Below are 25,482 nucleotides of genomic sequence, written 5' to 3'. Positions count from 1 at the left end.
TCCCAGCTAGTGATGTCCAAGCAATTTGCTTTGCATTTCTAGCACCCACAGCCACTAAATGTCCAAACCTGGGGAACCTAGGGGACCTCCAAGGACCATGAGACTGTTTTAAAAATACTTTATTCTTTAGAAAATACAGCGTTCAGTACAGCGTGCTCTGCTCCTCCCCAGCTTCAGCCCCTCCACTGGCCTGCACCCCCTCTGCCAAGGCCAAGGCAGCATCAGCACAGGTGCCAGGGCAGCAGGAAAGCAGAAGGCAGGTTTCACCAACCCCACTTCCATCTTCCCAGGGAGGTGGGCGGCTCTCGAGCCCTCACTGGTACCCAGCAGCAAGGCACTCTCCCCCTCAAACCCCCAGTGAAGCCTAATCCACAGCACCAAGCTCAGCCCTTGAAGCTGGTGATGGCCCCTGGTGGCTGGGGACATCCCCGAAGCAGGAGGGAGGCATGAAGGGCTATTATGCTTCCCCACACAAGGATTTTTGGGTAGCCCATGTGAATTTTAGGACATGGGGCTGCCCCAGACCAAAGAGCTGGCAACAAACCAGGGGGGTGATGGTGGGGGCTAGGGCACGTGGGGGGAAGGGGGCACTACTAGGGCTCAGGGTCCCCTCAGCTCCCATCTTGAACAGCAATAAGGCTGAATCAGAGCTGTAACAGCTCCCTCCAGGGGAAAAAGCCTTATTGGGAGGGTTCAAAAAGGGGATGCAAACCTCACCCAAAGGCAGACTGACCTCACTCCAGGGCCAAGATGATCTCAGGACTGGGGGGGGGACCTTCTGCCTCCCATGAGCTGGCTCCCCTCAGGAACAGACTCCTGCCAGCAAAGCCCACCATGCAGGGGCCAGGATTGCTCCAGGCCTGGCACAGAGGGGCCGTGCACACCAAGAGCAGGACAGGGGAGCACAGTCTGGGGGCTGGGGGAGCAGGGAAAGAAGCATTTTCTCTTTTCAAACAGGAATCCCCAACACCATCCCCTTCCCTTTGCATAGAGCAGCTTGCAGGCAAGCATGTCCTTCAGTCACCCGGGGACACTGAGAGCAGCAGCTGTGACCCCGGGTGGGGACAGGAGCAAGTCTGGGGTACATGACCCTGCTGCTCCCATCCTCCTCTGGCAGCCCCAGGGCTTGCACAAGGACACAGGGAAAAGAAAAACTGACAATCCCAAACCATCCCCATCTCTCTACCCACAGGTGCAACAAGCCATCCTGATGTTTAAAAAAAAAAGGAATGAAATAGGAAAAAAAAAAAGGGGGAAGGGAAAAATAGGCTGAAAAGGAGGGAAAGATCCCCAGGTCAGCGTAGAGGAAGCCAGGAAGCGCTGCGGGGATGCTGTCCATTCACTGCCCAGTCCTGCAGGATCTAACTGTCCTCGCCGTTCTCGCCTGGCCCCTTGATCAGCCGCTTCTGTCCCCGTTTGCCCACAGGCCCTTTGGGCTTGGCGAAGGCCTGCTTGAAGGCATGCTGTTTGGGGTGCACCTCCTCGTAGAGGAACTCCGCTGTCAGCTCGGCTCCATCATCGATCTCGATCTGCATCCAGGAGCGACAAGCAGAGGTTAGTAGCTTCCTGGGGTCTTGACACCCACCTTTGGTACACCCAACTCCCCCCAAGCCCACTGGCAGGGCTGGACCAAGGCTGTGGCACAGTCCCTTGCTGATGCCTGGCACAGGTCTCTGCTCCATCACCGCCAGGTGGGCTTGCACTTACCTTCTTGGCTATCTCCAGGCAAAACTCCTGCTCCACTGTGTCCAGCAACCGGCTCTTGCAGCTGGAGTACAGCATGCGCTCCTTAATGCTGCATTTGTACCCAGGCATGGAGTAGATAAACACTGTGAGGAGAGAGCAGGGCTTGTAGCAATGCCCGGGTTCATGGCTAGGGAGCACCAGGCAGCCACATCCCACGCTGGTCATGGCTTTTCCACCCCCAGCCTACTCAGCAACAGAAGGTGAGCCATCCCATCCATCACCCCTCCCTAAATCTGTTCTGGTACGCCTGCAACACAATGGCCACCAAACCACCCACACAAACCCTCTGTGGCAGCTCCCAGAGAGCCCTGCACTGTGTGTGTGTCAGCTTCTTTCAGCACCAAAGGGCTTGCCAGCACCCACCACGGGAGAACGGCGAGTGGAAACCAACTGAAGGTCCCCTGCCACACCATACCTATCCCCATCCCCCTCCCCGCTTGCCTCCCATGCGAGCAATGCTCCAGGAAGAGTGGGGACCAATGTGGGCTCTAACCATTCATCCTCAGTGGCAGGGCACTCACCCACAGACTCCAGATAGTCTCCCTCATGTGAGTGCTTGTACAGGAAGAAATGGTAGCGAGCTGAGTCCTGGGGGATCCTCTTGGGCAGGTCAGCAATCTCTGTGGGGCTTGTGTGCACCAGGTCGATGGTCTCCCGCTCCAGATCCAGCTTCTGATGGACAGAGGGGATAGGGGAGCAGGCAGGAGTGAGAAGGGGCAGCAAGAGGCAGGGGAAGAGGGGTGCAGAGGAGCTGCACGAGGGACCTACCAGCTGGATGTAGTTGATTTTCTTCTGCTTGAGCGCCTGGATGGCTTGCTGAGCATCCAACTGCAAGGGAAAGGCCAGGCCCTGCAGGGTCTGGTGCTTGCTCTCCACACTGATCTCTGTCTTTACCTGTGGATGGAAACGACCCCAAGGGTCAGGGCAGAGACTGGCAAAGGGTGGGGAAGGGAGAGAAAGGAAAACCGGCCAGGGCCACAGCAAAATCCACTTCAAAGAGCCACCTGCCACCTGGCTTACAGGAACCATGGCATTAAACCACCAAGAAGTCAGCCAGGCTCAGGGTGGAGATGCTTGTCACTGTACTGCCACACCAGGAGATCACCCGTCCCCAGCTCTGCGCCCACACACTACCTGGCTTCACTCCCAGCAAAGACCATCTCAAAACTGATGTTTCCCAGCAAGACCCTGGCAGGGATGTTGTGACCAATTCTGGCATGTGTCCATCTCCAAACATCTCCTACCACAACCTGCAGGTGATGGGGGGAGCCCTGAAGTGTTCAGTGGGGAGGGCAAGTCCCTCCTCAGTGGGTCTAACTGCAGCAGACAGGCAGACCCTCTGGCACTGGAGCTGGGGAACTAGAGATCCAGTGCTCAAAGATCCCAGCCACTGTCTTCCCCACAACTCCTGCAAGGCAAAGGCTGCTGCTCACTCCCCAAGCAAACCCCTTATTCCAGAAGACTGAACCCCACTCCAAAGAGGGAAGAGACATTGTGGAGACATCACATCATCCTGGGCACCTCCATCCTGAGCAGAGCCGCGACAGGGGTGTCCCTGACTAGGACCGGGAGGGTACCGCGAGCTGGCAGCGGGAAAGCAGGGGCAGGACACAGCAGGCGCGGCATACCTCCTTGGGACCGGGATACTCTACCAGCGCTGGGCAGCAGCAACAGCCCCCCACCATCTGCCACAGAATACAGGGAGATGGCGTCATCCCGACTGCGGAGGAGCCCATCCCACCTCCAGAACCCATCCCCGCCCCTGGACCCCCAAACAAAGAATCCGGCAACACTAACCCAGGTGCTCTGCTGCACGCATGGGTCCCTCTCCTTTGGGATCAGTTTGGGGGATTTTGGATAAAGACAATCCAGCCTTTATTTTCTTCTTTTCTCTCCCCCGATAGACAGAAGGAAGAAAAATCAAGGCATGCCACGATAGACACAGCAGTTTTAAGCTCATGTCTCAAAAAACAGCTCAGCAGTGCCAAAAGGGATCTCATTACAAGGCTGCCCTCCATGGTATCCACACCCCACAGGGTGATGGACCTGGGGTGCTCGGAGCAGAGCATGCAGAAAAACACCACCAGGAGAAGAAAAATTGGGCATCAAGCAGGCAAAGAAGCCTACCATCTCGGTGCTCGAGTCCTGTGAACAGGAATCCTGCAAGCATGGGGAAAGGAGACACACCATCAGCGACACCCTGCACGGGGACAGAAGGCGGGGGTCTCATGCGAAACGAGAAGGGAAGGGGGACACACAGACATGCTGGGAGGATGGAGGCGTACCATCTCTCTGCTGGAGGCCAGGGAAGGCTGGTCCTGCTGGCATGGGCAGGGAGAGCAGCAAAAAACAACACGGGAGACATCAGTGCTGGGGAGCAGTATGAGGGAGAGCCCTGGCCCTGAGCCTTGGCAGCCCCACACACAACATCTCTGCCGACATCCCCATGCAGAGCCCATCCCCACCCCATCTCCTGCCTGCTCACCAGCCAGGGTTGCCCCAACCCAGAGTCTGGAGGAGTTCAGCAGTCACAGCAATGTATTTTGGGCTATCCCCCACCAAACAGCATATACTAAAGGTTTTGGGGGGGCGGGACATGCCCAAGCCTCTATCCATGCCAAGCACGCTGGAGGATGAACAGGGTGTGAACATGCAGCTGCAGGAAAATAATTGCTCAAGGGTCATCCAGTGCCAGGTGGGTAAGAGGTCTGGCTGACCTCAAAGCTCTGCTATTCTACCGTCCCCCAGGCTGCTGTGGCACCAGCAAGGGCCCAAGGGCAAGCACACAGGGGTTCAGAGGATGCACATAAGCTCACCTGGTCTAACCCTGTAGAGAGATGTGGCATGAGGACATTACCACTGCCAACATCTGCAGATACTCATCTTACTCCCCCATAAATGGAAGGAAGCTGAGAGGGTTATAGCAGGACCAGAGAGAGCTAAAGCTGCGACATGAAGCACACTGAAGTCTAAAAATCCCAAGAGGTAGAAAGTTGCCTTAGCAACACCAACTCTCCCATATACATCTTTATTTTCTACTCCTTCCCTTTTCAAAGACATTAAAAACTGGCTCACTAAAACACTCCCCAGGGCACAGACTGGGAGCCGTGCATGGGACAACCGAGCATGTGCCGCATCCTGTCCCCCCAGCCCCAGCCTTGCCAGCATCAGGATTGGCTGGGGGGTTATTTTATCTCCTTTTCTTTAGGTTAGTTTTTCCCCCCCTTTTTTTCCTCTTTGCCGGCACAGTGCTGACCTTGGATAATGAGCATTTCTTTCCCTTATGGCAAAACCTTTGCTGGGGGGTTCTGGCAAAGCCTGTGCTCTACTCACCCACCAACACACTGTGCAGCAGCTACAAACAACACCCCCTTACATGCAGCAATAGCACGGAGACCTTTAGTTCCCGTTAATTCTTCTGTCTTATCCCCCAGCTCCAAAGGTGCCTTCCTCTCCCCTGAAGCCCCACAATGCGATATGCCTGGCTCTCCTCCGTCTTTCCGAGTCTGCGATGGTTCTAGAAAGACTTCCCAATTATGGGTGTTAAGGTAGCTCAATCCCAAATTCAAGGCCATTTCTTAGCCCATGGTCTGCTGACAACTTCCAGCTCAGTAAAGCTGACAGATTTTCCAACTATTTAAAAAAAATATATAAAGCAAATGGCAAATTTTTGTGAGCTCCCACCCAGCTATCAAGAAGGGGGTAGCTCACAACATTTCATCTGCCCGTGCAATCCTCAAACCACAGGGGTAAGCCTGGTTTATGCAGCCTAAAGCCTGCTTTACCAAAGGATGAGCAGCCTATTGGGACACATGCAAACCTGAGTCCTTCCTCTCTTGGTGTAAAAGGCTGCTGTGCCAGGCCTGAAGCTGCTGCCATGCAGCATCGCCTCCCCGCTCCTGCTTTGCTGCTGCCCTTCCCCTCTATTCCCTTCTCCACAGTGATCTGGTGGTCAAGGAGGATCCCAAGGAGCTTCTGCCAGCTCAGAAATGCAGCCACCTTTAGGGTGAAGACTGCAAACCCAGTCACCATCTTGGAGGGTTGTGCATCAACCAGCATTGGAGAAGAGGAGAGCTGCACTGCCAGCAGCAGCTCCACGCGAGGGGCACAGCAAAGCACTTGTGAGCTGGTGGCTTTTAAAGAAGCGATATCCTTTGTGTCACTTCCAAAATCCTAATAAATTCATTGAACCCAGGGGGACACGCGGGATCCTGAACTGCTAGCAGGGGCATGCGCAGATATGCAGAAGTGCTGAGGTCAGGGCTTGCCTAGGGGTTCCTTCCCAGGTTGCTGCCAAACCTGACTGCTTGCTCCCACGCACTGGACCTGCAGCCTCTGCACAATATTCATGCATGTGCAAGGACCCTGTAAGCCTGCAGGCAACGTGCAAGGCTGGAGGCATCACTGTACTGAGCAGGGTGCTGCTACAGGTTGAGAGCTGCTCCCGTATAGCTCCTCTTGGTGAAAGCCCTCTGTTTTGCATGGCTCCAGAAACTTGCTTGAAGCTGCATTTACTGTTGAGTTGTGAGTTTTCCCTGCCCTGAGGAGGTGAGCATGGCACCAAGCACCTGAGCTGTAGCTCCTACCACCTCCTGTTCCGTGCCCAGGGCCAAGTGGGTGCAGTCCCTGCACCAATACAGAGACCCTTCAACACACCCAGCGCTTGGCTGCTTCCCACCTTTAAATCCACAGGCAAAAACATATCAATTTTCCTGTCTTTCTAAGTGCCAGTGACCATCCCCCATGCTCCAGCCGGCTGAGGGGACAGTGTACCTTTAAAATAACCCCAAGTCAAACCAAATGACAGCAGCACCTTCACCCGGGTGCTGTGTCTTGCAAAGGTGAGGGTGGGAAGCAAAGCACAGCAGATCAACTGGAAAACAAGTACCATAAGCACCACTTACCTGGGCACTTTACCCTGCAAGACAAAGCCGGAAAAACACCCTACTTAACCTTGCAGCACTGGCCAGCCAAGGCAATGGCAGACACCCAAAGGTGCCAAACAAGCCACAGAGCCACCATGAGCATCCATCTCTCTCTTCTCCAAGCATGGGCATCACCTTGGATCCTCCTGCACAAATGCTGCTCAGCTCCCCCAGGCTGGGAGCTGGGATAACCATGCTGAGACCCACACAGTGGTAACCACCCCTTGGTGGCATCTCCTGAATGCCCCTCAATTCCACCACCCCTAACCCTGATCTGGCAGGTGGAAACCTCCTGCCTCATCTTTGTCATTAATTAATGCCACCAGGCTGATTGGCTTCACATCTGCCAGGCATGTCCTGATCCATCCACGAGCCCACAGCCCCAACACAGGCAGAAGAGAGATACTCCTCTAGAGAGGAAGGCTTTCCACAGCATCCAAGTGAAATCCCCCAACCTCAAAAAAATACTGCTTCCAGGTGGTTTTCCCACCTGGTGAGCCAATCCCCTTCCCTGTCTCGGTGTTTCACTGCACCGCGGAGGTTAGCATGAGTACCACGAGATGCCGATGGGGAGACAATAGCATTACAGCCTTGCATGCCTCCAACCCTACCCTGTACCACTTCCACATCTTTTTCCAGCACAGCAGCCCCCAAATTTAGGCTAAGTCCTCTATTTCTTGGGACAGCATTGTTCATATTTATAGCCATTGAGGAAGAGTATGGGACAGGATGCTGCTGCAGCCCAAAGATAAGCCTGAATTCTTCCTGCCTCCCCAGCGAATTCAGAATCAGTTCTGGCTTTTACACTGACACGTATAGGTTAGAGACTGCTGCCTTCTTTCAGCCTCAGACTGTCTTCTGACTGCCAATTACAGCAAGCAAAATGGAGCCCTGAGCTCATGTCCTAGCAAGGGAGGGGAGAAAAAAAAAAGTCTGTAAATTCCTCCTTACCACCAATTTGACCATGAGGGTGCTCGGTCCACCTCGTCAAAGGCAGGAGCAGGTTAAACTGCAGAGTTATGAGAGTGCCCAGCAAAAAGGAGCCATCTCGCTCACTCCCACACCTCCAGCAGCAAATATATCCTTTCATCCTGCATCCCTGCATACTCTGAGGGTCTTGGGCTCCTTCTCCCCAGGCTGGCGGACACCTACCTCATTGATGCGTATCTGCTGGAGCTCCTGCTCAGCTGCAGTCAGCGGGGCTGGGGCGGAGCAGGAAGACACATGCTTTTGGTAACCGCTCAGGGACACATCCTCCTGCAGACAGAGGGAGAGGGGAAGCGGCAGGGGATGTTATTGTTGCAGGCTGGATGCACCTCTCCAGCCTTGAGGCTACGTCGGAGCCACCCAGCAGGTCTTAGGCTCTTTTCCCACCAGGAGGACCAACCCGAGCAGTGTTCTCAGATGCCTCCATGTAAATCCCACAATCAATTTTAAACAGTGCCTGCGAATGCCTGCACCCATTCTGACCACCCTATCCCTCACCGGACACCCGTGGCTGTGGCAGCACATCTCCCCCAGCTGATTAACAGAGCTCATAAGAATGAAAGTGAGAAGGAAAAACAGAGACCATGGCCCAAGAGCAGCAGAGAGGGGCACTAGAGCAGGAGGGCCGGAGCATGGATGCTCCCTGGCTCCCACCAGCACAAGAAGCCCCACAGGGGGTCTGATGCCTGGGAGGCCCTTGCTGTGCAGCTTCTCCTGTGAAAAGCCCGTGGAAGAGGAGAAACTTCCTGCCAAGCACTGCTGGGGAAGTGCAGCCAGATGACCCCGGCATGGCAGCAGCTCTTGCTGCTGGAGTGACACTGCCACCACCTGGCGTTTGTTTTCCCTCTCAGAGTAAAGCTCCAGATCTCCTCAGAGCCTTATTCCCACCCCTTCCATGGACTCCATCACAGACTGACCACAGCCATGCAGGCAAGAAAAAGCGACAGCAGCCACCCAAGGGACTAAAGCAGCACGGGGGCAAACCTTCATCCTGTCCACCCACCAAAAGCCAGCATCCCACGTTTACCTGGCTTCAGTGCCAAGCCCAGGGTAGGCTCCTGAAGCTCAGAGTTGCACCCAAAAGGCTGCCCAGGAACCACTACCATACCTTCACTGTTGCAAACATCTCATCCTTTATATGCCCCCCACCAAACTCTTTCTTCACTGTTGCTCTGGTGGCAGCATAGAGCATCTTCAGCCGGACCTGCACAAGGATGGAGGCGACAAGTGCCATCAGAGAGGGGATCCTGCACAACAAGGACAGAGAGCAGTACTTCCACGCAAAAGGTGCCCAGTGCTTGAGGCCACGGTCCCACCACCAGCATCTCAAACCTCAGCACTCCTTGGGAGCAACCACCTAGTTTCTATCCAGGCTTATTTCCAACCACAGCATCTCTGGTAGGGAGCAGCCAGGAAAACCCATCAGTGCTATTTCCACGACTTCTGGCACATGGCACAGCCTTGCCAATCACTGCCTGCAATCTGCTAGTTTATTCTGTGCTTTGCTTTCCCATCCCTGAGCTCCAGCACATCACTTCTTGTCCGCGCATGGGTAAGAGGAGGCGCAAATACTGATGGGGTCACCTAAAAGTGACTTTTGCCTTTCAGCGCTTTTATATCGTTCTTCTGCAAAACACAGGGAAGAGCTTTGGCAAGTGCTCCTTGGCACACTGTTCTTTTGCAATAAGACACTCAGTAGTTTGTTGAGAGATATAGATAAAAATATCTATTGTTATATACACATGTATATGTACATACACACAGTTACATATATATGTGTGCATATACATATATATGTGTACATATAGTATTTGTTAGATGTATCTCAACAAACTGCAGAGGGTCTTTTTTACATATGCGTGTTATAATATATAAAATATTATGTAATAATAACATATATAAAGTATAACATATATGACAAGTGCACATACTGACATAGCAATAAATCTATATAGCATATAGATTATATACAATATATATGTGTGTGTACATATATATGTGTGTGTACATATATATGTGTGTGTACATATATATGTGTGTGTACATATATATGTGTGTGTACATATATGTGCGTGTGCGCGTGTATATATGTATATGACAAGTCCACACGTCAACACAGCAGTAAACCTCAAGTCCCACTGAAAGCCCATTACAGAGGTGTGCTCAACAAGACAGCATTTTCCAAGCTATACTGCTGAAATCCTCCAGATTACCATCCCATACAACCAGCCCTTTTGCTCCTGCTCTCTGACTTGTTCTCCAACCCCACAAGCCAGCCCACCAGGTGTCAATGCCAGCCTGGCTGCACACAGCTCTGAGAGAACCAGCCTGCCTAGCCCTTTTTAAAGCTGATTTTGGAGCTGGGCCCAGAGATGGCCAGCAGTCACTCTGCATCAGCCCTCCAGCAGAGCAGGGCCAGGCTGGACACATGGCCAGGTGAGTTGGTGCCAGCGCCAGCTCTTCCCAGTGATGCTTCTGACTAGACCCAAGGTGGGATGCCTCAATCCAGCCCTGTGGCCTATGCTGCTCCCCCCAATACATCCCAGTTCCTCCACCTCTTCATGCAGCACTGCTAAGAGGACAGAGACAGAGTCCCAGTGTACACTGTGGCTTAAAAAATTCCCCCCACCCCCAAAGCAGTCTCCGCTTCTTCTTAACCCAAGCATGGTGACGGAGGGTGTGATCGCTCCTCCTCAGACCCAGCGCCAAGTCAAATTGGCCAGCATCTCCTCCACCCTACACCTCCCAGAGCATGCCCGTGTCCCCACACTGGGGTGTCACAGTCCATCATGGTGCTCACCGGGGAGCTGTCGGGGGACCAGGAGATGAAGAGCCACTCGTAGCCCTGGGCGTTCTGGCTGTCCAGACGGTACAGCACGTAGCACGGCTGCTGCTCGTCAAGCAAGGGCAGCACAAAGGCATCGTAGTCAGCATCCCAGCGCCGGGACAGCTCTTTGTGGGCTCCCAGCACAAGCTGCTCTGGAAGAAGACAGGAAAGGTGGTGTTGGATGAAGGCAAGGTTCACCTTGCAGGACCACATGGTGGCTAATCTAAGGGCTCACTGCAGCTCCAGTACTGACAACAGTGCCGTCCTGCAGAAAAACAAATTATGATATAGAGACATGTGCAGGAGTGTACAGCCCCAGGGATGACCCACCAGGAGATGCCATCAGGGGCGTGGCTGCTGTGGAGCCACACATGTTTTCTGCCAGCATCCCACTGCTTCCTGTCAACCATCTCCTCCACTTCCGTGCTCCTCACTGCCCAGGTCTCCTCTCTGGTGACCATCTGTAGCTTCCTTCTGCTCTTCTCCCTCCAGCCATGTAATCCCCAACGACCTCTCCTCACTCATGGGGGAATGCGAGACCTCCTCCAGCCCACCTGGACAAGCTCTAGGGGCACTAGAATACTTCACCAGGGACATGAGGAACCACCTAGATTTGTGGTGCTGAGAAAAATAAAGGTCCCAAAGCAAAAGCCAGAATGATGAGCCAAAGCTGTTCTCATCAGATTTCTCGTAGCTTCAGAGGGGTCAAAATCAGAGCTGATACCCAAAACCTATGTCTGCGGGGACCAGAGCTGTCCCAGAGACCCCAGCCGGGGTGGGGACTGTACTGCCAGGTGAGCCCCAGACTCTGGAACCAACATACATATTTCATGCACATGGTCTCATCTCAAGTATCTGAAGGGTATCTTTTTTCAGCTGCTACGCAAGCAGCAGTGGGGCTGGGAGTCCTGCAAGCCAGGCAGCACTCAGCTGGGATTTAAATGCTGGTGCAGGCATCCTATGAACATGAAAAAAATGCTCCTGTGAGGGTCAAACCAAGCTTTGGGATGGCTGGATGGAGAAGCAACAGCACTGGAGACAATCAGCACAGGTTGCTGGAAAAGAGTCTGTATTTTTATTCAATTTATATTCCATGCAGAAAGGTCTGGGAAGAGATGCTGGGACTCAGAAGATGATGTAGGAAAATCCAGAGGTGTCACAGCAAAATGAGTTGGGGCCTTGGACAGTTGGCATTCAAGGAGATGCTCAGTCTGGCACGTGCCCTGCCTGGACCTCTGCCTATGGCCCTGCTGCCCATTGGGAGCCAGGGAGCCAGCCCCTTGGCTGGGGCACAGTCCTCACCCTCCCAACCCATACAGCTCAGCAGCTCTGAATCCCATGGCAGGAGAGCTTTTAAGGAAAATAGTTGAGGAATAAAGGGTTTGGGATTAATTACTCTCACCTCCACTTTCCATCTGAGCAGAGCATTCCCGCCCCCAACAATAGCACAGTCCTTCCCTGCCCAGCGCCACCCCACCATAGCATCTGCCATCACACACTGAACCCATAATTATTTGCACATAGGGGGCTCCTGCTACCAGTACAGTAACAAGGACAGAGAGAAAAAGGTGTTGAAGATACTTCACCTGCAGCAAAACTACCTGTTTTGAGAAAGAGAAGCGTAAAAACCTCAATGTACCCCTAAAACAAACATAAAGCTGTGCAAATGGATTTGGGCATTGCAAAGACCTGGGATCCTGAAGAGACTACAAGGATTTCACCCAGCCAAACCCACTGGCATCTCACGGGTGTCTCTGTCTGCCAAACATCCCAACACCTCACGCACAAGGCAATTGGTGCCAAGTCACTCCAGGCTATTCCCAGGCTGCTCCCAAGCCAGACCCCAGCTGTGCTGCTGCAAGCTGGCAGCCTCCAGCTTTCCCTTGTTCAGGGCCAAGTTTTCCTCCCCAGTGCTTGCAGCAAAGCTAAATGCTGTATTCACCACCTAAGGTTAGTGTTCCCATTTCCTTGGGAAGCATTGGGAAAGAAGAACCCAGAACAGCCACCCTTTGGCAAAGCATTATTGTCAGTGACAGAAATTGTCACCAGCTATTTCAGGCTCCATTTCTGCAGAGTGCTGCTGCTGGAAAAAAGCACGGCTGGGAGTGTTTCTGGCCCTCGAGGTGCCCCCAGCACTCAGCCACAGGCAGGCTGCCTCACTCCGAAATGCCAGTACAAGGCAGCCCTGCCTGCAGCTCTGGCAGGCGCCGCAGGGGGACAGTGCAGAAGCCGGGTGTCTGCAAAACATCACCTACATGCAAAGAAACACACCCAATGAGGAAGACTGCAAAGCCACTCTTGTCCAGAAACCTGCTGACTGCAAGGAGTAGAGCATCACCTAAAACTGCATTGGGCCACAAGCCACTCTCCTGCCAGCAAACCATTGCTGAGCCTCACCTTCTCCACACACCTTCTCCATCTGATCTCAGCTTCTCCTGGCCAGCCCCCAAGGGCAACATCAGCTCAAAGAGCTCCCCAAGGGTTGGTCAGTGATAGCTGCTGTCCTGGGGATGCCCAGATACAGAGCATCTGCCATAAGGCTTCATATTCCTCTCCTTCCATCCACTGTTGCCTGCTCCAACATGCACCAAGACACTATGTAAGGCACAAGGTCCTCTGCAAGCCATCAAGCAGGGATGGAGGCTCCTCTTATACATCCCCTGTGCAGGCAGGGCAGCTGGCCTGTCCTCCCCAGCCAGCTCAGAAGACATCCCTTCCAGGGTCAGCATGCTTGCGTTTCCATCCAGCTGCAACATCTGCCTGGCCACTCATTACTGCCCAAGGTCCTTCTCTGGAGGGTAGCTGGAGGCTGATGCCCTCTGTGTTACAGAAAAGAGTGGTGGCCCAGAGGGAACAAGCACCTTGTCCCACGTCACACAGGAGGTCCTCAGGCCAGGCTGATAGGACCACCACCACCTTTTCCCCAGCAGACCAAGCCCTTCAGTGCAGAGGGGTTCCTGGCTCTCCTCCTTCCACCTGCCTCCCCATGGGAGCCTCAGGCTCTGCCTCATCTGAGGCTTCTGCAGACATCCAAGCTCCTCCAGAGCTGTCCATGGCTAGTCCAGGCCAGCGGAAAGGAGCCAGCAGGGTTGGGGAGCCAGACTGTAAAGCACAAAGCACTGCCAAGCAAGGATGGTCTGTGAAGCAGCTGCTGCCGCTGACACATTGGACAGATAAACATAACCCATTCAGCCTGAGCGGACATGGTGGGACATGGTAAAAAGTCTCCCTTGCTGGTGTCACTGGCCACAACCCAAAGCCCTAGCACCCTAAATCCAGGCTTAGGTGCATCCAGGACTTATCCTAACGCAAACCTGATTCCTGCTTTTTAAAAGAAAAAAGGAGTCAAGAGAGCAATATTGTTGTCAAAGATGTTGCAAAGAAACAATGCAGATGTTGCACCCCAACACACAGGGGCCTCGCTGAGGACAAAGCCAACACTGCTGAACCCTGCAGTGGTCCTGCTAATGCGACCCATGCATTTCAAGGCTCTCTACTCTTCTAAATATGGCTTCACAGCCCCTCCAAAGGCCAGCACAGGCTTCTTACGACCACAGACTCCTTATGACCATGTCTACTTCAGCATTTGCAAGCATGGTCCTGGTGGCTGTCCTGGTTTCAGCTGGGATAGAGTTAAACTTCGTAGTAGTAGCTAGTATGGGGCTATGTTTTGGATTTTTGCTGGAAACAGCGGTGATAATGCAGAGATGTTTTAGTTGTTGCTAAGTAGCACTTACACTGGTCAAGGACTTTTTCAGCTCCCCGTGCTCTGCCAGGTGCACAAGAAGCTGGGAGGGGACACAGCTGGGACAGCTGACCCAAACTGACCAACGGGATATTCCATACCATATGACGTCATGCTCAGTATATAAAGCCGGGGGAAGAAGAAGGAAGGGGGGGGACATTTGGAGTGATGGCATTGGTCTTCCCAAGTAACCGTTACACGTGATGGAGCCCTGCTTTCCTGGGGGTGGCTGAACACCTGCCTGCCCATGGGAAGGAGTGAATGAATTCCTTGTTTTGCTTTGCTTCTGTGCGCAGCTTTTGCTTTACCTGTTAAACTCTTTTTATCTCAAAACATGAGTTGCCTCACTTTTACTCTTCCTATTCTCTCCCCCGCCCCACCAGGGGGGAGTGAGTGAGCGGCTGTGTGGTGCTTGGTTGCTGACTGGGGCTAAACCATGGCAGTGGCCCACCCAAGGCAGGTGGTGATGCCCTGCCAAGCTGCCATCAACATCCTGGATGCCATGAGAAACAAGTCATTCATATGCAATTGTATGAGGTTGAGACAATGGAAAATCTATACCACAGAGGCTCCCCAATGTGATGCTAAATCAGTGCTTTGCTCTGCTTGCTTGTTTTATAAATGTAGAGGGCACCCAAAGGCACCTTTCTGTGGGCAAACACAGGCAGGTTGGCACCAGCCTGCAAACCGAGCTAGGGGCAGCCCCATGCCCAGGAGCTGGGATGGGATGAGTTTCAGAGTGTAGCATCCTTTGCAGGATGCAGTCGGGGCCCCATGCTGAGCCCTGCACCAAGGAGCACCCCTCTGCCCAAAGCATCTCCTTGCCTGCTGTTGGATGTCACATCCAAGGAGGAAAGTGCTGTGCATCGCACTCAACCATGGTCCCACAGCACCTGCAGCAGCTTCTCACAGGGATCCCATAATAGAATTTGACACAGCAGCAGCAAAAGCTCCTCAGAGCCACGCACCAATCCCAGACACCAGCGTAAGTCTGTCAGCAAAGTTGCTGCTCCACCCCGGAGCTCCAATAGCTGCTCACCAGCACACCCAAATTCTGCGCTTGGATTTCAGCTCTGGGCTGCTGCGTGCCAGGGAGCCCCAGCAGGATTTTCCTTGGGGTTTCAAAAAACATGAGCTGGCACTGAAGCAGCAAAGAGGAAAGGAGGAGAAGCAAAACAGAGAACCAACATAGCATAAATCAAAGCACTTGAAAATGGGACTTACCATCTTCAATGACAACCTTGATGAGCCGAACTGAACCATTTCGGGCTTTGGCAAAAAAGTCCTTTAATTCCGTGGTGGCTGAAAGAACCAGAAACATGGTGATCAGATTTAGCAGTCAAAGCAGGCACTGGGCTGCTTGGCAATCAGCCAGGGAGGGGAGCAACTTGGCAGGATAGAAATTTAAAGATTAAAAAAAATGAAATCTCTGGTGCCAAAAACGATAATAAAAATAATACAAAACTCAAACAGCTGGGAGTGAAGTGCTGTGTCTCCTCGAGGCGTCAGAGTTAAATAGCAGCTGGGAGCACATGTGATCCAGAGAACTTGATACTTGGCCTGGGTGAACATAATCATCCAAATTTAGACGACGGCTTGGCAGGTGCAGGCAGGGAAAGCTCAAGTGACAAGTTTATTTGCTTTAGAGAGTGGCTGGCTTTGCATACAGGGGGTGGCTGAAAGATGTCCCAACAGGCTGTGACATCCCAAGCTCATGACATGAGGCAGGGATGCTGTTCCCAAGGCAGCCAGGGACGAGCATGGCTCCAAACTGGAGGCACTGGTTTGAAACCAAGCCCCTGAAGCAAGAAAAGGCTGGGATTATGCTGCAGAGCCAGCAGGGCTTTGGCTGCAGGCAGCTTTTGGGGAGCCACCTTCCTCCTCATCCCCCCTCCCCAAGCACCAGGCACCAGCAACCGGTCTTCAGCATCCTACCAGGAGGCAACAGTGGGCAGTGGATGTTGAAGCCAGTGTCGGAGACTTAGTCTGCCTACCCCAAAAGCATCACTGGTGCAGATCTTCCCATCCCACCTGGGACATGCTACTTGTGAAGGCAACACCCAAGAGATGCAGCTTGGAGGGGCTGTGCCCCCTGACAAGGAGCATATCCCAGCCCAGCTCCCCCTGAAAGCCCCTTCGATTATGTACCGGAGCCCCTTCCTGCATGTGGCCACGAAGCCGAGGGAATCCTGTGAGTTCAAAGCCACAGGCAGCTCTGCACTTGTTAGAAATACTAAAGAAATCGGCATTGCAAAGATTAGAGTCCCAGGCAGACACCCCTCTTAGTCTGTACCAGGATCCATGCTCAGCAACCCCCTGAGCCCAGTGCTTTGCCACACTGCCTCCCTGTTACTGATCACTGTGCTGGAGCAGCCCGCAGCAGGAAGGAGTCCTACTTTGGTTCCTGAAGCCTGAGAGCATCCACAGCCAAGGCACTTTGCAAAGAAAGCCATCACTATGTCAGTTGGAAAGGTGTGGTGGCTGGAGAAGGGGCTGGCAGTGGCCATACCCATTATACTTCAGTCCCACTGGCAGTAGGTACCACCCTTTGGCACAGCCCCCCAGTATCGCTGCGGGTGGACCTTAGCCATCACTCACCCAAAGGACACACGGGCCCAATGACTCTGTCACACACTGGTGCCCCCTGTCCCCTGAAGGCAGACCCCAGGCTGGGGCACTGCCCTCAGCTCCCCCAGCCCTGAGGGAGAAGGAACGGCATGGATTTGTCCCCATGCTGCATGCATGACGATGCAGGCAGAGGTAGACAGGATATCCTGGGGATCCCCCTGGGGAACTCCTGCTTGTCCCTCCCAAGCCATACATCTGAGATGCATCTGCCCCACCAGCTCAAAGCCTGCCCTGATTAGAGGTCTGGATGGTTTTTCCTCCCATGGAGGGAACAGGCACAAATGAGGAAGAGGTCCCAGGCTGGTATCCTGCAAACAGCGGCACTCCCATACAAACCCAGAGACGTCACCCCAGCAGTACCCCATGGGTATGGGCATGCAGGCACCCCAGCAAAGGCACGTCAGTCCCTAATGGCATTTTAGCGGGGACATACAGAGGCTTGCTGGGGTAATCCCACCAAAAGCAAACCATCCTTTTCTCTCCCATCAGCATTGAGGCATGTGGCTCTTCTAGTTCTCAGCACAGACCTTCACCCTCTCCCAGACACCAGGTGGGAGCTCAGCCCACTCCCACCGTTCCCATCCAAGGCTGCTCTGATATTTTTAGCCCCTTCCCCTGCTGAGAGCGGCTCTTTCCTTCCGGCAGCATCTGTGGTTATTGCAAACACATGAGGCGGAAAAGGAGGAGAAAGCGAGACATTTATACACCCAGAGAACCTCATGCAGAAGACAAAAGCTCCTAATAAGCATTAAGCTTCACTGATTCCTATCGCACTGCCAAAATAGGACAGAACAACATTGGTCTTGGCTGCTTCTATAGCATCAACTTCAGGGGAGAAAGAGGAAAGCTCTGCAGCACTAACAGGCTTGCAAATTCCTCTGGCCTGACCCAATCCTTCCCAGAGCCCAGGGACACACAGGGGTCTGGACAATCAGGAGTCTGGGAAAATGCAACCCCACCAGCCCACCTGGAAATGCTAGGAGTGCCCAAAAGCATTGGGGCTGATAGATGGGATGACTGACAGTTGAGCGATCACAAGTGACGGCCAAGCACTGGGACCCATGTAGGTACAGAGGGGCTTAAGGGGATGGGAAGAAGCACAGATGCTGCCGGAGGGGCCGAGCAGACTATAGGAAATACTGCAAAGTCTGCCAAGGAGGGAGATGCTTTCCAGAGGAGACAGTGGCAGAGCTTTCAAAACAACACAGAGCAGGCTTCCAAGCTTTAGTTCTGCTGAAATAATAAAAAAAATTAAAAAGCAACTTTCATTTAAATTAAAAAATCACTGGGGTGTCTTTGATGTCCCCTTCTGTCTCTCATGAAGCAGTGCCAAGAGCTAGTGAGGAGGGAGAGGAATAGGCTAGCGAAGGTTTTCAGCATGAGCTCAGCAACTGCTTCATTACAGCATGATTACGACTTAATTGGCACAGCAGACTTGACGAGATGGCTCACGTGCCTGAAATATTAATGTAAAAGTCCACAGCCAGCTCTGGAAGAAAGGCAAGGAGACTTTACCCTGGAGATGGAGGCGAGCAGTACCTCTGCCCCAAGGCATCTCCATGCCAGGAAGTCTCCAGGAACCAACTCAAGGGCAGAAAAATCCACATGTGGGGAAACCACAAAAATCAGCTTCTTTTTCTGGTTTGTCTCCTTCTGCAGTTGACAACGAGGCAAGGCAGGAAAGAAGATGCTGGGCACACATCAGCATGGCCAACGCACAGCACCAGCTGCAACCATCCTCATGTCCAGATGGGGAAGGGGGAAGTGATGGGGCAGAGGACTGGAGGGGGACCTGCACATCCAACTCACCCTCTAGACATGGGTTCCTGGAAAATCCTGGAACAAATAATTCACAGACCCAAGGTAGGCTACAGCTAGCAGGGATGTACCAAGACCAAGTTGCATGAGGTCAACCTAGCTTCCTCCAGCAGAGCTACAGACCTGTGGGCTTCAAGGGTCTCAGCTCAGCTTTCTAAGTGTCTCCAAGTGTTGGAAGCCAGCTTGGGAAACATGGTGGCAGTGAACCTCTACAGCACCAGCACAAAACCGCACAGATAACTCACTCTGGGAGGTATCAGAGGTTGGATCAAGCAAGGTGTCCTGTGGACCTGTTTAGTCCAGGTTTAGTCCACGTTTCCATAAACACTTCTGGCAACTGCAATAGTGCTTTCTGCAGCTGTAAGGTGGGAAGCTAGAGGAGATGCAAGTGCACGATGAAGAATTCACCGTTCTCTCAGCAGATGGGAGAAACGGGCTGGAAAAAAAAGAAATAGGATGAAATTCAACAGGAAGCAAAGTACCTTAACTAGGAAAAGGACCAGCTACACTGATGCATGGCAGTGTCCAGCAGCTCCAGAGAAGAGAGGTGGGTTGCAAGCCAAGTTCAGGTTAATCGCTTCACGTTGTTGCGGGCAAAGTCATTCACAAAGGCATGAACAAGAGCATGACCACATTATTTGGTGCTGACAAGGCTGCAGGCACAGCACAAACAGCATGTTCAGGCTCCGCATTGTGCAAAGAGCAAGGCACAGGACAGATGGCACCTATTCCATAAGGCGCAGCTTGCAGGAGCAACTGAAGGAACCAGAGCTGGTCAGCCCAGAGGAGCGAAGGAAAAATTAACAACTTGTACTGGTTTTCCAGCCAGAAACATCAGGTCCCACCTTGGCATTTGGGAAATCTCGCAATGAGGGTGATCAAACCCTAGGAAGGACACCATGCCTCCACCCCTGCCCTGAAAAATCTCCAGAAATCCTCCCAGGATGATGCTGCTTTGAGGCAGGGTGAGCTCAGTGACATCTTGAGGAACCTTCTGGGCTTTCTACAAGGCAGTCCTGCCATCAACCCTCCTGGAAGACATTGTGGGCACAAGCGCCCATACCTCTTCAGCCACCCTCCCATGACAGCCAAAAATCACTTCCAGCCACCGAGTTGCGCAACACCTCCCTCTCCCACCTGTCCATAGGCTGCAGATGAGCTGTCCCCTATTCATGAGGCACCTGCATTTAACAGCCTGCTACCAGCATGCCCCAGGTCCCCTTGCACCACAAAACCTCCCTGCCCAGCAGTACCTGCCACCCATTTAGCATGGAGGGCTGAGCAGAGCTGGCCATTGGCACCAGGGCACCCAGGCTGGGTATCTCATGGCATGGCAGGGAAGTTACGGTATGGCCAGTTGGTGGCCTTCAGGTGTCCCGGACCATGAAGGCAAGCTACCAGAGAACAGGAGCTCATGATAGGATAGCACAGTGGTGCCTCTCTCCTCAGCAGCACTGAGCAGGCAGCTGCCCTGCCCCAGGATGTAGCTGTTCGGATCAGTCCCCAGGAGATTTCAGTGCCAGACTCAAATCACCACACTTCCCCAAAAACGCTGCGAGATGATGCTTGCAGGTACCAACCCACCACAAAAGCTGTCCCCAAAACCAAGACTTTTTTTGATGTTTACAGCCCCAATTAGCTTATCTGAGCAGAGCCAGGCTGTAATGAGGCCAGAGGGAAACAGAGGCACCACACAGTGATGACAGCCATAGCTGCGGCAATGGGCCAGGCTCTCCCTGGGGATGCCAGGGTGCCAGCGGAGCACAGGCAACCCCTGGGGAAGAACCACAGGGACGGAGGCAACAGCCACACTACCACCCTATACCTTTCCCTCCTCTATCCTCTCGCTTGCTTGTTGGGGGAGCAAAAGGTTTTTGCTTATTCAACCCTTCCCAATCCCCGCCCCCGCCCCCCCCAGCTCAATAACAGCACCCGGCTGCTAGATCAATAATACATGCTCCCTGAAACAGATGCCTCTCTCAGAACATCAAGTCACCTCACTTTCCTGACAGGAAACCTGAGCCTCCGGCCATCAATCTTTTATTCCCTGGACATAATCTTCAAGTTGATGCGACTCCAAGTGGCTGCTTCCCTTTCACTGTCTGAGGCAAAACATGCCTGGGATGCAACAGGGAAACTCAGCCAAAAACCCAGCCACAAACCTGGGCAAAACTTGTTCAAGCTCCAGGGATGCTTGGCCAGATGGTAGTCAAGATGCTGATGGGCAAAAGACCTGCACTGTGCACACCTTCCCTGCACAGGCAGCTCTGCCCAACTCCTGCCAGGGTGTCCAGGAAAGGGCACAACTGCAACAGGCACAAACCAGCTGTTGCTGCTGCTAAAATTCCTCCTTTTCAGTCTATCCCACTGTACTCGATCATGCAGCACCTGCTTAAGAGGTGCAGAGCACATTTCTGCTGGCAGACTTGGCTGGACAGTTTAAGCGCTAAGAGGATTCTATTTCTCACCATGGGAATCTTTTCTCAGGGAAAAAGCTACAGATGTCAGAAAGTGGAAGGGGGTGGTGGGGGGGAAGCAGGGTATCTGAGCAAGAGAAGACACAGCCAAAGCTTTTCTCCCACTTTCCCATGGGGCTGGGCCGTACCCTGCAGGATTTCACATGGATGACTCCTGGTCCATATTGCAAATCCCACCCAGAGGCTTTCAGCCACCTGCTTCTCAACATCTGATCTTCCACTTGCGTGCCCGGGACCCATCTTTTCTCTGCTTTTGCAACTCGATCAGAGTTAGTCAGCCCTCTCCCCCCTCTGGGGTAGGCAGTGGCCACCCTGCAGGCAGCATCAGTCAGATCCAGCCAGCAACACAGCATCCTAGAGCCAAGCCTGCACAGTCCTGCTTTGCTGCAGAAGTTGCTGTTCCTCTTCTCTGCCCAGTAAAGCCACCACTGGGAGCACTGGTTTGGGCATCAGGGGGAGACCATGACCCAGGGACAGACCCTGACAGTGATCTTGTTGCATTTAGAGCCTCTTGACACATGCTTTCAAAGGGATTTCCTCTACCCATGACTTAAGGGGTTTGACATCTCGGGGTGTTTCTCTGGTCTTCCATCCGCATTGCTGCTCTTGTCATCCTGGTGTGCCACCAGCTGGGACCATCACCCCAAGCAAGGTGTCAACCTCTGAGTTGGGTGCTGGCCCCAAAGAGCTCACAAGCAGGGACCAGCTCCTCAAAACCATCCTTGCAGCAGCCCAGTGCCTTCTGTCCCCTACGGACACCAGGAGCCATGGACCAGCCATCCCTTCTCCTCCTCCACTGTTGGTACAGTTTGATGCATCCACAGTTAGGAGGTTACTCCTGGCATCCCAGACATGAAGCCACCCCAAATTCAGGTGGCCAGGTGTCTCAGGAGCCAGCGCTGCCTCCAAGAACAGTGGAAGGAGAGGGGCCAAGGAAGCGGTGGATGGGGAGAGAAGCTCCTTCCTTCTCACTGAAGAGCCAGGAAGCCTCTGCTTTCAAAGGAGACCATTGCAGAACCAGCAGCTCCCAGGTCCCTCCTCTCTGCTCCTTTTTTCCCACCTGACATCATTCATGCCTACATGCATCACAGTTATGCTTCTCCTGAAGCAAATGGCCATTCCTACCAGATGCTTTCCCAGTGCAAGATCCAGTCCCGGGGCAAAGCAGAGGCTCAGCTGTGGACAGGAGTGAAGGTCCGTCCCCATCCCCACATTTCACCGCTTCCCCCAGAAAGAACAGGCACCAAGCTCTGTTTTTTCGGTTGAAAAAACAACATGCATTTGATTTCTTTACTTTCTAGATGAAAAAAAAAAAAATCCCCTTTAAGAGACTTTTTCTCTCTACCCAGAGCTCACGAAACAGCACCCAGAAGCAACTTGAAGCAGATGACCTCACACCAGCAAAGCCCTAGTTCAGTATTGTCTTCCTAAGGTTTTTAAACTCAGTGAATGCTGCCCCCATCTAACGTCACTCAGGCAGAACAGGGACTGCAAAAACACTCATTAAATCCTCCCAGCTGTGGTTAAAAAGCAGGTTTCCAGCCCTAAGAAGCCCACAGCAACCCTTGATAGCTTCCAACCACCTCCCCAGCTTGGCAGTCTCCATGGCAGCCCAATTTTCTTGCCAGCACCTTTGAGGGAGCTGCCACGGATACATTAAAAAAAAAAAAATTTAGCCTCTTGCCTCTGCATGAAAGGCTCAGCCCTGATTAAACACCTGAACCTGTGGCTCCACACCCCCGAGCGAGTGCCGCCATCACTAAGCCTCCCAGGGACCACCCACTTCTCCCCAAAAGCTAGGATGACTCGGTAGCATTGCAGCAGGGAGCTGCTCTGAGGGTTTCCCTGTCACCACATCACCGTGCTCTCACGCTGATCTACCACAGCAGCAACCAAAATCTCTCACCAGCTTGCCTGCAACATCCCCCAAGCTGACCAGCGGGTCCAATCATAATTCCCCCAGGAGCAGATACCTTCCTGCAAATGGGGAGAAATGGAAATGAAAAAACATAAAGCAATGCATGCACACAAAAATAACCGGGCTCCAGAAAATGGGAAGATGCAGAAAATCCCTCTTCCTCCTCGGCAAACAACAGACCTCATCGTCTCACCAGCGGGATTGCTGCTCCTCATCCAATACCAAATCTGCTGTCTGTCAAGCAAAGGAATTAATTTGACCACCATGCCAAGGTGAGAAGGACTGAAAGACCCCAAAAGTCCCCCCAGGTGGCTCCCCTTAAAGCCCAGAGTGCCCCAGATCAGCACCGCATGTGTTGGAGGGGCAGATTTGCATTCAGAGAGGAAACAGCCACTTCCTGGAAGAGGAGCCACGCAGCAGGGGATGGAGAAACAGACCCAGAGGAGCCACCCAGAGGTGTCTAAGATACTGCGAGCGCAAGACCACCCAATACAAGTTATTTTTCATAATCACAGGGAGGTTTGTATGCCACCCCCAGCTTGGGGATCCACTGCCTGGGCAGAGCTGTTGGGTCTATCCCTGCCCTGCACCGGCTGCAGCTCCTTGGGGAAGTCTGAGTCCCTTCCCCTTTCCAGCAGAGCACTTGCTGACAGAGCACATGATGTCCTATGGGCAATGATAGCTCAGGGCGACTCTCAGCACTGGTCCTGGCAGGGATTGTCGAGCAGTAGGCCACCAAGGTCTGTGAAGATCAGCACTCTCGGAGAGCAGCTCAACAGCTTTGCCAAGCCAGCGCATCCCCTCAGCAGCCATGAGGGTGCCAGGGAGGATGGCATCAGTAGCGTAGGAGCGATGGGCATGGCAGCAAGCAACAGGCAGGAGCCTCTCAGGGAACAGGCAGCGCCAGAGGCCTTGCCTGCACTAAACCCCACAGGAGAGCTCTGCAGAGCAGGGCTGGCACATTGAGAGTTCAGGTCAGCACAGGGGTTCATCTCACTGATTTTTTTTAATTTTTTTTTTTTTTTACAGTAGAGGGAACATTCAACTAGACCCTGAACCTCAGCGTCTCAGCTTAAATTAGAAGCAACAAATCTGAATTCAAACATAATGAGCTACCAGCACTCCCAAGCAAAGCAGGAAAAACTTCTAAGCACCATTACTAACAGCTTCTCAACTACAGCTCCTCCAGGAGCATCTGAGAGCGAAGGATGCTCTTGACCACGCACTCAAGCAACAAGGATACTCATGCCATGAAGGAACAGCAGCCACAAATTCAACATCCTCATGCAAAGGTGCTGGCCATGAGGAAGAGAGTTGCGAGGCCAATGTCCCATCTCCCCTCCCACGGCACACAGCGGTGCTGGATTCGCACCCGACCAGTGCTGAGCAGGGCTTCATGGGCAGCTGCTCTCACATCCCTGCTCACATATTGATCCTGTTACATAAATTATGTGGCACCTCTACTCCTGATTAATACTGTTAATTGAGATGGCCAGTGGGGAGTAGGAGGGAAATACTGTGAGGACACAAAGTCCCACACCAAAGGCACCTATAAATGCAAGTACTGCTGTCTCAGGGTGCTGGCCAAGTCCTGTTGGGAGTGAGTGGAGAAAGCAGGGAGCTCCCCCCCAAATACAACGGCAGTGGTCTGGCAGGAATTTATTCAGGCTCTCTGTAAGCCCCCTGGGAGGAGGCGCAGAGCTGAGGGCCGAGCATCACCGCAGGAGCGGAGATGTGGCCGGGGCTGATGCGGGGCCGTGGTGAAGCAGACCTGCGTGGTTTATGGTACTACCGCAGCAGAAGGCGTCTTTATGAGTGGTGTCACGGCAGTTTATTGAGCATCAGCCCAGACAAGAGAAGCAGGAGAGCCCCTCACCGGCAGCATCCCCGGAGCCAGACCCCTCCTTCACCTCCTAAGAGCGCCCAAATGATCTGAGTCTGGCTCAGCATCCCCTCCCCCCAGCTACTCGCAAGGAAAACCTGCCAGCTCCTTCGGGAAGCTTCATCTTATCGCCCTCATCATCGCTACCGCGACACCGACACCGCCGGGCAGCCTACGGCGGAGACGCTGGGGGATGCTCAGGGCGCGCCCATAATGGGCGCCTCCCGAGGGGGGAGCAGAGGAGCAGCCCGGCGGGCGGGGGTCTAACCCCAGCCCGGCGGCGGGAGCTGTGGGCACCCCGCGGAGAGGGGCGGGAGGGGACCAGCGGCTCAGCAAGCACCGCTTACCGTGGATGCCGGTCTGGTGAGTCATGGCTCCGCTCGGCTCCGTTCTACTCCTCTCCGGCTCTACCGCGTCCCGGGCAGGAAACAGCTCCGCACGCAGCACCGCCCGCTTCCGGAGTCTGGAGCCCGCCACCCGCACCGCCCCGGGGAGGAGCCGCCGCCCCCGGGGAGGAGCCGCCGCGCCG

At 53.5% G+C, this 25,482-nt stretch overlaps 1 protein-coding gene across 3 annotated transcripts; it reads right to left on the bottom strand.

Moving 5' to 3' along the window:
- Positions 1–102: 102 nt before the first annotated feature.
- Positions 103–25,445, bottom strand: TWF2 (twinfilin actin binding protein 2). 3 transcript variants are annotated; one of them, XM_075096308.1, is made up of 11 exons: positions 25,301–25,445; positions 15,455–15,532; positions 10,459–10,637; positions 8,767–8,862; positions 7,824–7,928; positions 3,874–3,906; positions 3,375–3,431; positions 2,515–2,640; positions 2,268–2,418; positions 1,708–1,829; positions 103–1,529 (listed from the first exon to the last, which is right to left on the bottom strand). In XM_075096308.1, the coding sequence occupies exons 1-11, from the start codon at positions 25,323–25,325 to the stop codon at positions 1,362–1,364; spliced, it is 1,140 nt and encodes a 379-aa protein (XP_074952409.1). In that variant the 5' UTR covers positions 25,326–25,445; the 3' UTR covers positions 103–1,361. The 3 variants fall into 3 exon arrangements, with proteins under 3 accessions (XP_074952409.1, XP_074952410.1, XP_074952411.1); XM_075096309.1 differs by lacking the exon at positions 3,874–3,906; XM_075096310.1 differs by lacking the exons at positions 3,375–3,431; positions 3,874–3,906.
- Between the last annotated feature and the right edge of the window lie 37 nt (positions 25,446–25,482).

This window comes from Phalacrocorax aristotelis, chromosome 6 (genome assembly GCF_949628215.1).
Source record: "Phalacrocorax aristotelis chromosome 6, bGulAri2.1, whole genome shotgun sequence".
NCBI lineage: Eukaryota > Metazoa > Chordata > Aves > Suliformes > Phalacrocoracidae > Phalacrocorax > Phalacrocorax aristotelis.
Note: the sequence above shows the minus strand (reverse complement) of the source record. Positions and strands in the feature narration are given on the sequence as shown.

Excerpts from the sequence above, each read along its gene's own strand:
- TWF2 (XM_075096308.1), bottom strand. The coding sequence starts at position 25,325 with ATGACTCACCAGACCGGCATCCACG. Across the intron at positions 8,863-10,458 it reads GGTCCCCCGACAGCTCCCCG|GTCCGGCTGAAGATGCTCTA; the intron begins GTGAGCACCATG and ends ATCCTTGTGCAG. Across the intron at positions 2,419-2,514 it reads AAATCAACTACATCCAGCTG|AAGCTGGATCTGGAGCGGGA; the intron begins GTAGGTCCCTCG and ends TCTGTCCATCAG.